The sequence below is a fragment of the Toxotes jaculatrix genome, chromosome 11 (assembly GCF_017976425.1).
Source record: "Toxotes jaculatrix isolate fToxJac2 chromosome 11, fToxJac2.pri, whole genome shotgun sequence".
NCBI lineage: Eukaryota > Metazoa > Chordata > Actinopteri > Toxotidae > Toxotes > Toxotes jaculatrix.
In genome coordinates this window covers 418,699-430,765 of record NC_054404.1, presented here as the reverse complement: position 1 = coordinate 430,765, position 12,067 = coordinate 418,699, and the positions used below count along the sequence as shown (strand labels likewise).

Genomic DNA, 12,067 nt, shown 5'->3' with positions numbered 1-12,067 from the left:
ATCTACATAAAAATAAAGAAATGACTTTTTTTTTTTTTTTTTTACCATTTTGCTTGTTTTTTTGTTTCGTTACTTTAAAAACGATCATCCACTTCACTAACATCAGGTGTTTATTCGTTCAGTCCCTGTGTTTCTGGCCTCCGTCCAGCAGGGGGCGGACAGCTGCCGTCTCTCCGCTCCTCCTGTCGTAAAAGCTGCCGTCAGTGAACAGAGTGGCAGTAACAGACCGGTGCGCTGTGCCGCTGCACTTTGTGTAGTTTCTGAACTTTGTTCTAAGTTTGTGTCGCTGTTTCAGTGAAATGTCGCCGTGTGTTCAGCAGCTGCTGTTTTCCGTCATGGAGGAATTTACGATGAGCGCGAAGACGGAAATCCGCCAGAGACTGAAACCCGGAGCCTCACAGACCCAGGTCAGTCCACCACAGACCCAGGTCAGTCCACCACAGACACAGGTCAGTCCACCACAGACCCCAGGTCAGTCCACCACAGACCCAGGTTAGTCCATCACAGACACAGGTCAGTCCATCACAGACCCAGGTCAGTCCAACACAGACACAGGTCAGTCCACCACAAAATAAAAAAATGCCCTGAAATGAAGCCTGTCTCTGTGTGTGTGTGTGTGTGTGTGTGTGTGTCTCTGTGTCTGTGTGTGTGTGTGTGTGTGTGTCTCTGTCTGTCTGTCTGTTTGTGTCTGTGTGTCTCTGTGTGTCTCTCTCTCTCTGTGTGTCTCTGTGTGTTTGTGTGTGTGTGTGTGTGTGTGTGTGTGTGTCTCTGTGTCTCTCTGTGTGTGTGTCTCTCTCTCTGTCTGTGTCTGTGTGTCTCTGTGTCTCTCTGTGTGTGTGTGTCTCTGTGTGTGTGTCTCTGTGTGTGTGTGTCTCTGTGTCTCTGTGTGTGTGTGTGTCTCTGTGTGTGTGTGTCTCTGTGTGTGTGTCTCTGTGTCTGTGTGTCTCTGTGTCTCTGTGTGTGTGTGTGTGTGTGTGTGTGTGTGTGTGTGTGTGTCTCTGTGTCTCTCTGTGTGTGTGTCTCTCTCTCTGTCTGTGTCTGTGTGTCTCTGTGTCTCTCTGTGTGTGTGTGTCTCTGTGTGTGTGTGTCTCTGTGTGTGTGTCTCTGTGTCTGTGTGTCTCTGTGTCTCTGTGTGTGTGTGTGTCTCTGTGTCTGTGTGTCTCTGTGTGTGTGTCTCTCTGTGTGTGTGTGTGTGTGTGTGTGTGTGTGTGTGTGTGTGTGTGTCTCTCTGTGTGTGTGTGTCTCTCTCTCTCTGTGTGTGTGTGTCTGTGTGTCTCTGTGTGTGTGTCTCTCTCTGTGTGTGTCTGTGTGTCTCTGTGTCTCTCTGTGTGTCTGTGTCTCTCTGTGTGTGTCTGTGTCTCTCTGTGTGTGTGTGTGTCTCTCTGTGTGTGTGTCTCTCTCTGTGTGTGTCTCTGTGTCTCTCTGTGTGTGTCTGTGTCTCTCTGTGTGTGTGTCTCTCTGTGTGTGTGTCTCTCTCTCTCTCTGTGTGTGTGTCTGTGTGTCTCTGTGTCTCTCTGTGTGTGTCTGTGTCTCTCTGTGTGTGTGTCTCTCTCTGCTGTAGGAGGAGCTGCTGGCTGTCATCAGGAGTTTGTGTGATGCTCTGCTGCAGGAGCTGAGGAGGCTGCTGGAGGAGAAGCAGGAGCAGGAAGCCTGCAAACACTTCATCCTTCCTAAGTCGCTTCCTGACCCGGCTGATGTCTCCTCGGACAGGTCGTCCCAGACTCCACCTCGGCAGGACTCCGCCCCCCCTGCAGCAGAGGCAGACGCTCAGGTGGATGTGAAAAGCCGATCGGAGCAGAGTCCTGCGGCCGGCGGCAGACGGACCTTCAGCTGCAGCGTCTGCGGTAAAGGCTTCTCTGCCCGCAGCAGCGTCAGAGTCCATCAGCTCACCGTCCACAGCAAGCAGCGGCCGTTCAGGTGTTCGCACTGCGGGAAGCAGTTCGGCACCCGCAGCCAGCTCCGGACGCACCAGAAGGCCAGCGGCCTCCCGCTCGCATGTTCGGCCTGCGGAGAGACGCTGGCGGCGAGTTGCAGCCTCAGAAGACACAGGCTGACCTGTCAGAGGACAGACAGGAAGTTCAGGTGTGCAGACTGTGGGAAAGAGTTCTCCAAACACAGTTACCTGTCTGCTCATCAGAAAGTCCACCTGAAGGACAAACCGTTTAAATGTCCGATCTGTGAGAAAGGATTCACAACGCGCCGCAGTGTCCACGTCCACCAGCAGACTGTCCACAGAGGACTGAAGCCTTTCACCTGCAGCGTCTGCAGGAAGACGTTCAGCCAGCAGAGCGGTCTCAGAGCGCACCTGAGGACGCACACAGGTGAGCGGCCCCACACCTGCGAGCAGTGCGGGAACAGCTTCTCCAGCAGGAGCAGTCTGTCGGTCCACCGCCGTGTCCACACCGGAGAGAAGGCCTTTAGCTGCGACACCTGCGGGAAGAGCTTCAGCGTGTCGGCCAACCTGTGCCGGCACCGCCTCGTGCACTCAGGCCTCCGGGCCTTCAGCTGCGACGTGTGCGGCCGCAGCTTCACGCAGGCCGGGCACCTGAAGGCGCACCGCGCCGTGCACAGCGGAGGGTGGGCGTTCATTTGCAACGCCTGCGGGAAAGGCTTCAGACAGCGCGGCGCGCTGCTGCTGCACGAGAGGAGCCACAGCGGCATCAAACCGTACCGCTGCAGCGACTGCGGAAAGAACTTCTCCTCGTCCACATCACTGAAACGCCACCGGCTGACGCACAGCGCGCTGAGGGCTCACACCTGTGACGCGTGCGGGAAAAGCTTCACCAGCGCCCGGGTCCTGAAGACGCACCTGCAGCTGCACGGTGGCAGCAAACGCTTCTCCTGCGACGTGTGCGGCCGCGGCTACAGCTCGCTGAGCTACCTGAAGACGCACCGGCGCAGCCACTCGGAGGGGAAGCCGTTCGCCTGCGCTCAGTGCGACAAAACCTTCTCCACGCAGGCGAGTGTGACCCTGCACCAGCGCACACACAGCGGGGAGAAGCCGTTCGTCTGCGAGGTCTGCGGGAAAAACTTCAGCGTGTCGCAGAACCTCGTCAGACACAAACGCATCCACAGCGGAGAGAAGCCGTTCGAGTGCAGCATCTGTGGGAAGAGATTCAGTCAGAACAACAACCTGAAGACGCACCAGCTCGTTCACACGGGACAGAAACCCTTCAGCTGCCCGTCCTGCAGCCGGAGCTTCTCCTCCAGGAGGAGCCTCAGGGAGCACAGGTGTGTCTCTGCTGAGGGAGGGGCGGGGTTAAAGTTACCTGGTTAGGTTAACTTTCAGCTCAGCTGTCCTGCAGCTGGACAGCTGCAGCTTCAGTGTTTTCCTTCAATCAGCCTCTGAAACAAGTTTCACTTCAGATGATCCTGGAAAAGCTCTTTATTTATCTGAACGTTTATCTTTTAGGTTTGTAAATGAAAAATTCCAAATATCAATAAACCTGTGGAGAAACGATGGTTTGTTCAAGATTCTTTTCTGTTTTTCTTTTGTCGCTTTGATGAATTGGGGATCGAGCAGAGGAGGAAACAGCTGAGCTGAGCGTGAACACGGGAAACAGACTGTGAGTTATTGGAGGGAAGGAAAGAAGGAAGAGATGTTTGTGGTAAATCTCATGTTCAGTGTTGCAGTTTCTGAGTTTCTGTTCAGTCTTGTCTACAATGATCCGTCTCTATCGCGTGACTGTGTTTAATGTCCCACTCTGCTTCAGATCCATGTTGGATCCATATTCTCTGCAGACTGTGATGAAACAGCTGTTTGCTCCTGTGCTCTGTCTCCTATCACAGCTGTAACCTGCTGAGGACACAGTGTCCACTCACTGTTCTGGGATCTGAATGCTGTCCCTCTAACATCGTCCACTTCCTGTTTGTATCATGTTCTATATGCTGCATGTCCTTCTCCTCCTCCATCCCCAGCTGTCCGATCTTCCTCCTCTTCCTCCTCTCACCCAGCCCGGCCCTCAGCAGGAGGGTCCCCCATATGAGCCGGGTTCACAGGGAGCTGTGTCTGCTGATCTGGGGTCAGACTGTGGGTCTGTGTTTGACTGTGGACGGAGCTGTATGAATAAAACAGAATTTAACTGAATAATTTATAAGACGAAAATGATGTTTTTGATTTATTAAGTTCATATTTAAGTGAAGTACTTTTTCTGATTTCTGTTACTGATATTTATTCGTTGCAGTTTTATAGTTTTATTTTATTATTTTACTTAATTTCTTTTGATCGTTTTTTATTTTGTTATTTACTGTTTGTTTTTGTGAGAACCTTATTTGTATTATTTGTATTTTTTTTTTTTTAAACAAATGACGTCACGCTTATCGGAAGGATCTTTATTTTGAAGAGGAACCGGAAGCCGTGGGTTGTTGTAAACATCGGTCGGGCGATCGTGGTTCTCTGCGGGTTTCCTCGCTCTGTTCCTGGGTTAAACCTCAGCACAGCGACCGATTCCAGCTCCAGGCCGAAGACTGAACCGAGCCGATCCGAGCCGATCCGGGTGAACCGTCCGAGTCCAGCATGAACGAGTCGGAGGGGCTCCGGTTCCGGCGGCTGCACAGACCGCAGGTCATCACTGACGAGCTGCCCGAGCATCGATACAAGGGATCCGGGTAAGAAACCGAGGTCCCGGAGTGGACCCGAAAACAGAAGCACGTGAATAACCAGCAGGGACCGTTAATGTACCGGAACCAGAACCGTTAGAGCAGTAGCGCGAGCGCTGAGCGCTTCGTTGCTGTCTGATCGATTATCGATCACGATAAGCTGATCAGGAACTGCGCAGGTGCAGGTTATAGCTGAGGTTACTGAGCATCTCTGACCCTGTCTCTCCCTCCTCTTCCTCCTCTCCCTCCTCTCCCCTCAGCACCTACAGCGGGAAGGTGTTTCAGGTGACTCTGTTCTCTCTGGGCGCTTTTCTGCTTCTTCCTCTCCTGGTCATCATCCTCATCCTGGAGTCTCCCATCCAGCCTGAAGTCTTCAGGTGAGTCCAACATAAGTTATAAGAGATAATGTTTCCCAGCAGCCTCACCTGCGTGATCACGTGGTCATAACAAAACTGACAGAACCTGAACGTGAGCAGATACCGAGGCGACTGTTTACAGTACAGGTGGATGTTAAGGTCACCTCAGGGTCACAGGACTAGATGTCACCAGAAGAGACCCAGGTAACAAGGACCCTCTCCCCAGGTGTGGCTACCTGACTGCAGCTTTACATAAGTCTGAGTCTGTACCAGACTCCCATTAGAAAAGTCCTTATTTAGTGTGTTTTTGTGTTGAGTGGTCGTCAGTGACGGGACTGAACGGGTTGAGATGGATGTTGGAGCGTGTGCAGGATGACCGCTGGGTGAATGTATGTCACAGTGACCGTTTGACCTCTGAACTCTGCTGCTCCGGGTTAATCATTCACGAAAAGACTCATTAACAAACATCTGGTGCAGTTAGTCCTCACACACACTGAGACCTGGACGTCTGGATCGACCATTTTTATCTTGGAACAAAAAACTGTCATTTTTATCAAGTAGTTATGTCTGTGACTGACTCTGAGTCTGTGACTGACTCTGAGTCTGTGACTGAGTCTGTGACTGAGTCTGAGTCTGTGACTGAGTCAGTCTGTTACTGAGTCTGTGACTGAGTGTGAGTCTGTGACTGACTCTGAGTCTGTGACTGAGTCTGTGACTGAGTCAGTCTGTTACTGAGTCTGTGACTGAGTCTGAGTCTGAGTCTGTGACTGACTCTGAGTCTGTGACTGAGTCTGTGACTGAGTCAGTCTGTTACTGAGTCTGTGACTGAGTCTGAGTCTGTGACTGAGTCAGTCTGTTACTGAGTCTGTGACTGAGTGTGAGTCTGTGACTGAGTCTGAGTCTGTGACTGAGTCTGAGTCTGTTACTGAGTCTGTGACTGAGTCTGAGTCTGTGACTGAGTCTGAGTCTGTGACTGAGTCAGTCTGTTACTGAGTCTGTGACTGAATCTGAGTCTGTGACTGAGTCTGAGTCTGTTACTGAGTCTGTTACTGAGTCTGAGTCTGTGACTGAGTCTGAGTCTGTGACTGAGTCTGAGTCTGTTACTGAGTCTGTGACTGAGTCTGAGTCTGTGACTGAGTCTGAGTCTGAGTCTGAGTCTGTTACTGAGTCTGAGTCTGACTGAGTCTGAGTCTGAGTCTGACTGAGTCTGTGACTGAGTCTGTGACTGAGTCTGAGTCTGTGACTGAGTCTGAGTCTGTCTGAGTGAGTCTGTGACTGAGTCTGAGTCTGTTACTGAGTCTGAGTCTGACTGAGTCTGAGTCTGTGACTGAGTCTGAGTCTGAGTCTGACTGAGTCTGAGTCTGTCTGAGTGAGTCTGTGACTGAGTCTGAGTCTGTGACTGTGACTGAGTCTGAGTCTGTGACTGACTTTCTGTTGTTTCGAATGGAAAACCTAATTCTTCCTTGTGAAACAGACTTTTTCTAAACCTAAAACGTGAACACAGCGTTTGCTGCCCCCTGCTGTTTGTTTTGTGCTGCAGTCTGAAGGAGCCTCCGCTGATGAAGGGCTGCTGGGAGCCGAACCTGAAGCTGAGAGAAGCTCAGAGATTGTTTGAAGGCCAGATAACGGGACCGGAGTCCGTCGCCAACATCGGAGGTCGGTGTGTCTGTTACTGTGAGCAAACAGACAAAGGTCGGGTTCTGATCCGGTTCAGCTGCAGCCTCTGAAGCAGCGCTGACACTCTGACCATACTGTGAACTTGTGAAGAGTTCAGTTTCCAGACTCACAGTTTTGGTCCTGTCCTCTGTCGGACCCCGGTCTTTGCTGCTTTTCCTCTCATGGAAAAATCACCATCATTTCCTTCAGAGATTTTAAACCTAGTGAAACAAAGAACTTCCTCAGGAGTTCGTCGGTTTCACTCCTCAGTGAGTGTTTCATATCACTGTAAAGGGAACATCTTCATTTCATGAAGTCGAACATGTGACGCGCAGTTTTCACTGTTTTCTGATATTCATATGGAAATGGATATTTTCTGATATTAGAGACCAAACGATGAATTGATTAATCAGGAAAATGTCCTGCAGATGAATCGATAATGAAAACAGTCGTGGATATAAGTTCCCTCCGGAGTCTGGAATCAAACTCAAACTACTGCTTCAGTCGTTTAATGTAGATCATTTAAAACACGGACACGAACGGCTGTAATCAATAACACTGAGTTTACTATCTGATTTATTCTAGAATATTGACTCTGAGAGAAACAGATCTGTAGACATGTTGAACTGTGTTGTGTGATGGACACAGAGCTGACAGATGTTCGTCTCTTCTGTCTGCAGATGTTTTGTTCTCTGGAACAGCTGACGGGAAAATCGTGAAGCTCGTTGGCCGAAGAGTCCACACGGTGACGAGACTCGGGAAGCTGCCCTGCGGTGAGAGAGGCTGACGCCGACGTTTGCTTTAGTTCAGATTCAGTTAAGTTGAACTCAAGGTTTAGTGGAGTTAAAGTGAAGAGTTGAATGTAAGCTGAGATAAGTTGAAAGTTTGAGGCAGTGTGAGTGTGTTAGTGCAGCAGGTCACACAACACACGTTTTTAAAAGCTAAACACAAAAATAGATCAAAATAAATTAAACTAAAACTTTAAAGTTGAGTTTCTGTGACTGGGTGAAAAACTGGAATGTCCTCAGATGCTCAGCGAGACACTCCTTCACCTTTAACCGTCTCACGTGTTCAAACACGTTTGCTCTGGTTGCTTCATCCTGGAGTTTGAAACTTTCCCCTGCACAGCTGAGTCACATGTTTCCCAACGGCTGATGAAAGCAGCGAACACACAAACTGAGCTGAGATCAAACATGTGACTTCAGGTGAACACGGTCGGACTCACACTGACACACAGCTGCTTCCATTTCACGGGAATTAGGTTAAAGCTGCTTGGATCAGTTTCAGATGTAGTTTCAGGTTTTAGTTTAAAGACTTAAACACTGAACTACCTTAAACTAACAAAAGTGAACTACCCACAATCCTCAGCTGGAAGTTAGAGCAAGAAACAGGAAGTCAGAAACCCACCAACCGTCTGTGGGTGTGTGGCGTTGGAACGGATCTGTTTGGTGATCTGACAGAGACAGCAGCAAGATGATGGTATGGAAGCTCAGTACTGCCAAAATACGAAGGAATACACACACACACACACAGATACACACACACACACAGATACACACACACACACACACAGATACACACACACACACACACACACACACACACACACACAGATACACACACACACACACACAGATACACACACAGATACACACACACACACACAGATACACACACACACACACACACAGATACACACACACACACACACACACACACACACACACACAGATACACACACACACACACACAGATACACACACAGATACACACACACACACACACACACACACACACACACACACACAGATACACACACACACACACACACACACACACAGATACACACACACACACACACACACACACACACACAGATACACACACACACAGATACACACCTCCCTCACAGACTCTTTGTTTTAATCATTCTGAGATATTTTTCCGTCTTTTCGTCCGTTGTCCTCCTGGTTTTGTCCCACAGGCTCCAGAGAGGAGGAGTCCAGCTGTGGGAGACCTCTGGGGATCCGAGTCGGACCCAACGGGACTCTGTTTGTAGCGGATGCTTACCTGGGCCTGTTCGAGGTCAATCCCACCACAGGTGAGGTGACCAGGCTGGTGGCGGGCGGGCAGGTGGTCGCCGGCAGGAAGTTGTCATTCATTAACGACGTGGCGGTGACACAGGATGGGAAGAAGGTGTACTTCACTGACTCCAGCAGCAGGTGGCAGCGCAGAGATTACCTGCACCTCATCATGGAGGCCACCGCCGACGGACGGTTCGATCAGAATGTTTCCATCAGGACAGGGTTTAACGTGAACTCTCAGATTGTGGTTTTTATTGTGATGATCTGTAGGTAAACTTTAATTAGCTGCTGATACCTTTACCTGCTGTCCTGAGTAATATCCAACATATGGAAGGTTTTAAATGCTAAAGTGTTAAAATCCAACATGTGAATTTATTAGAAGTCAAACATGTGTCCGAGCGTGTTTCTGTTCTGTGTCGTCGGCGTCGTAACACACTTGTTTCCCGGTCTCAGAGTGTTGGAGTACGACACGGAGACCAGAGAGCTGACGGTGGTGATGGAAAACCTTCGATTCCCCAACGGGATCCAGCTGCTGCCCGATGAGGAGTCGGTGCTGGTGGCAGAGACCACCATGGCCCGGATCCGCAGGTAACACACCTGACTCGCCTGCACCCGCGGGGCCGTCGGCTCAGTGTGTCTGCCGCAAGCTGATGATGTCATCAGCTTTGATTTTACTCCTCAGCTTCTGATCATTTATTATTAATGATACTGATAATAAGTCCACACCTCAGAGAGCAGAGCCAGCAGATCATCTGTGATCAGTGTTATATAACCCTGTGATGGACCAGGATGATGGAGCTCACTGTTACCATGGAAACAAGCTGGCCTCGTTTTGTGTGTGTGTCTCAGTGTGAGTGTGTGTGTGTGTGTGTGTGTGTCTCAGTGTGTGTGTGAGTTTTTGTGCGGCTCCTCGTGTTCAGACTGAACCTCGGCTGAACGCCTCAGACAGGCTCTGTTTTAAAAAGCGTCAGGGCACAGGGAGTGTTTGAGCCGGGGTGTGTCGCTGTAGCGCCCCCCTGAGGCTGGAACAGAGTTTAATGCATCCGATGGAAAAGTGTGATTTGAGCTGTGGAATCGGACACGGTGAGGAGACGGTGTTAGGAGTGGTCAGTAAAACTCAGCCAGGATCCAGGAGCAGACAGGTGCGGCAGACAGGTGAGACCATTTCAAACCATCCAAACCGAGGAGAAGCACCCACACACACACACACACACACACACACACACACACACACACACAGACACACACACACACAAACACACAAACACACACACACACACACACACACACACACACACAGACACACACACACAAACACACACAAAAAAAACAAAACCCCCAAAAACCAGGAAACAACAGCTGAAGCTGAACCGTCTCCAACCGTCTTTCTGTCTCTGTCCCAGAGTCCATGTGGCCGGTCTAAATAAAGGTGGGATGGACACGTTCATGGACAATCTGCCTGGTTTTCCTGACAACATCCGTCCAAGTTCGACCGGAGGTTACTGGGTGGCCATGTCTGCGGTGCGGCCGAACCCCGGCTTCTCCATGTTGGACTTCCTGTCCCAGAGACCCTGGATTAAGAAACTCATCTTCAAGGTAAAAAATGACAGCCACCAAGTCCAGGTTTCCTGAAACATGTCACAGGTGGAGTCAGAAACAGCAGTTCGTGTCCTCTTAAAGAGACAGTGAGCTGAGACAAATCAGGCTCAGGATTTTTTCTTCCTCCTTTTTTGGTTCGTTCTTGCTGCTTCGTCGTCCCTCCTCCCTTTGTCTTCCCTCCTTAACATCTTACCTCCTTGCCTCCTGTGTCCTTTGTTCTTTGTGCGTTGCCTGTTATTTCCTCACTCTTAACATCCTTCCTCCTCACCCCTCGTTGACCTCTTTCCCTCCTCCTTCTCGATCATTGTCCCGTCTCCAGCTCTTCAGTCAGGAGGTGCTGATGAAGTTCATCCCTCGGTACAGTTTGGTGGCGGAGCTCCGTGATGGTGGCATCTGCACACGGAGCTTCCACGACCCCAATGGCCTGGTGGCGGCCTACGTCAGCGAGGTCCACGAGCACGATGGGAGCCTGTACCTGGGCTCCTTCCACTCGCCGTACATCGCCAAACTCGACCTGCACAAGGTGTAAAAAACGGCGAATCAACGGACAAGTTTGAGTTTGTGTGAGTGAAGAGTGTGAAGCATGAAAGCAGGACGTTGGTCCTGAACGGGGACGTTACGATTGGGCAGGAGTGGAAACAAAAACTGTCTCAGGTGGTTTGTCCCACTGCGACGGCCGTCGGTCAACACTTTGCTCCAGAGTCCGATTTCGACAACTATTTGATGGATTAACAGAAAAACACTGACGGTCTCCAGAGGATGAACCAAACTCACTCACTCACATCGTGTGTTTTTTTTTTTTTACAGATTTCATGAGCCATTGATTAGCACCTCAATTATCAATAAATCCATTTGTCTTTATCAAATGACAGTAAATAGTTCATCAACACGAATGATTGAACAAGTTTTCAATTTTGAATGATTGAAAAACCGCAGGTGAATATTTTGTTAATGGACTGATTGATGGTCGTCTGATAATCCTGAACTCTGATCAAAGATCTGATCAGGTCTCTGATCTCAGATCTCGGATCTCGGATCAGCTCTCAGATCAGAGACTTCCTCCTATCATCATTTCTTCAAGTTCTCCTTTGGCTGATTGTGTTTTAATATTTCAATATTTTTTGTGTGTGAAAAATGAATCAGGAGAAAATCTGCTGATGTTGATGCTGAAGGTTTAGATTAATGATGATCAGCTTTGTTTCTCTGGCGTCGATGTGCGTCATGTTTCCTGGTGTGTCGACGTTGAACTTTCCCAGAGGAGTTTTCTTTCTTTCGAACTCCAGGAAACTGCTGCGCTGCTCGGAAAACAGAACCCCGCCCCTTTAATTTGACCTTTAAGTGACGTATCAGAGAGTTTCAGTCAGTTACAACCTGCATGTGGAGTCAGGTGTAAAATGGCTCCTGCTAACATGCTAAATGCTCCCTGTTACCAACTGCTGCAAGCTGCACTAACACACTCTATTGTTAGTTTGTTTTTGTTTGTTTAGTTGGTTGCTTGTTTGTTTGGTTGGTTGGTTGGTTGGTTTTTGTTTGTTTGTTTGTTTGTTTGTTTGTTTGTTTGTTTGTTTGTTTGTTTGGTTGGTTGGTTGGTTGGTTGGTTGGTTGGTTGGTTGTGTATGTGACTCATTTCAGGAAGGACTCCAGATCAGATTCCTTCTGGTGTGTTTCTCTCTCTGAGCTCAGTTCAGTTTATTTTGAGTTTGACTCTTTTGTTAAGAACAGTGTTAAATGTTGATTAATGGTTTGATTAAGAAACATATGATGTACAGTGCA

General features: G+C 49.3%; 2 protein-coding genes across 4 annotated transcripts; both read left to right on the top strand.

Annotated features, from left to right (window-relative positions):
- Positions 1 to 205: 205 nt before the first annotated feature.
- On the top strand, positions 206 to 3,899 carry LOC121189387 (oocyte zinc finger protein XlCOF6-like). 3 transcript variants are annotated; one of them, XM_041049469.1, is made up of 3 exons: positions 206 to 428; positions 1,562 to 3,231; positions 3,524 to 3,899. In XM_041049469.1, exons 1-3 carry the CDS (start codon positions 300 to 302, stop codon positions 3,537 to 3,539), a joined length of 1,815 nt encoding a protein of 604 aa, XP_040905403.1. In that variant the 5' UTR covers positions 206 to 299; the 3' UTR covers positions 3,540 to 3,899. The 3 variants fall into 3 exon arrangements, with proteins under 3 accessions (XP_040905403.1, XP_040905402.1, XP_040905401.1); XM_041049468.1 differs by lacking the exon at positions 3,524 to 3,899 and having other exon boundaries at positions 206 to 407; positions 1,562 to 3,516; XM_041049467.1 differs by lacking the exon at positions 3,524 to 3,899 and having other exon boundaries at positions 1,562 to 3,516.
- A 440-nt stretch (positions 3,900 to 4,339) lies between these two features.
- On the top strand, positions 4,340 to 11,558 carry LOC121189509 (adipocyte plasma membrane associated protein). Its single transcript, XM_041049684.1, has 8 exons — positions 4,340 to 4,608; positions 4,860 to 4,976; positions 6,496 to 6,611; positions 7,292 to 7,384; positions 8,596 to 8,887; positions 9,149 to 9,283; positions 10,099 to 10,291; positions 10,614 to 11,558. The coding sequence occupies exons 1-8, from the start codon at positions 4,517 to 4,519 to the stop codon at positions 10,821 to 10,823; spliced, it is 1,248 nt and encodes a 415-aa protein (XP_040905618.1). The 5' UTR covers positions 4,340 to 4,516; the 3' UTR covers positions 10,824 to 11,558.
- Positions 11,559 to 12,067: the final 509 nt, after the last annotated feature.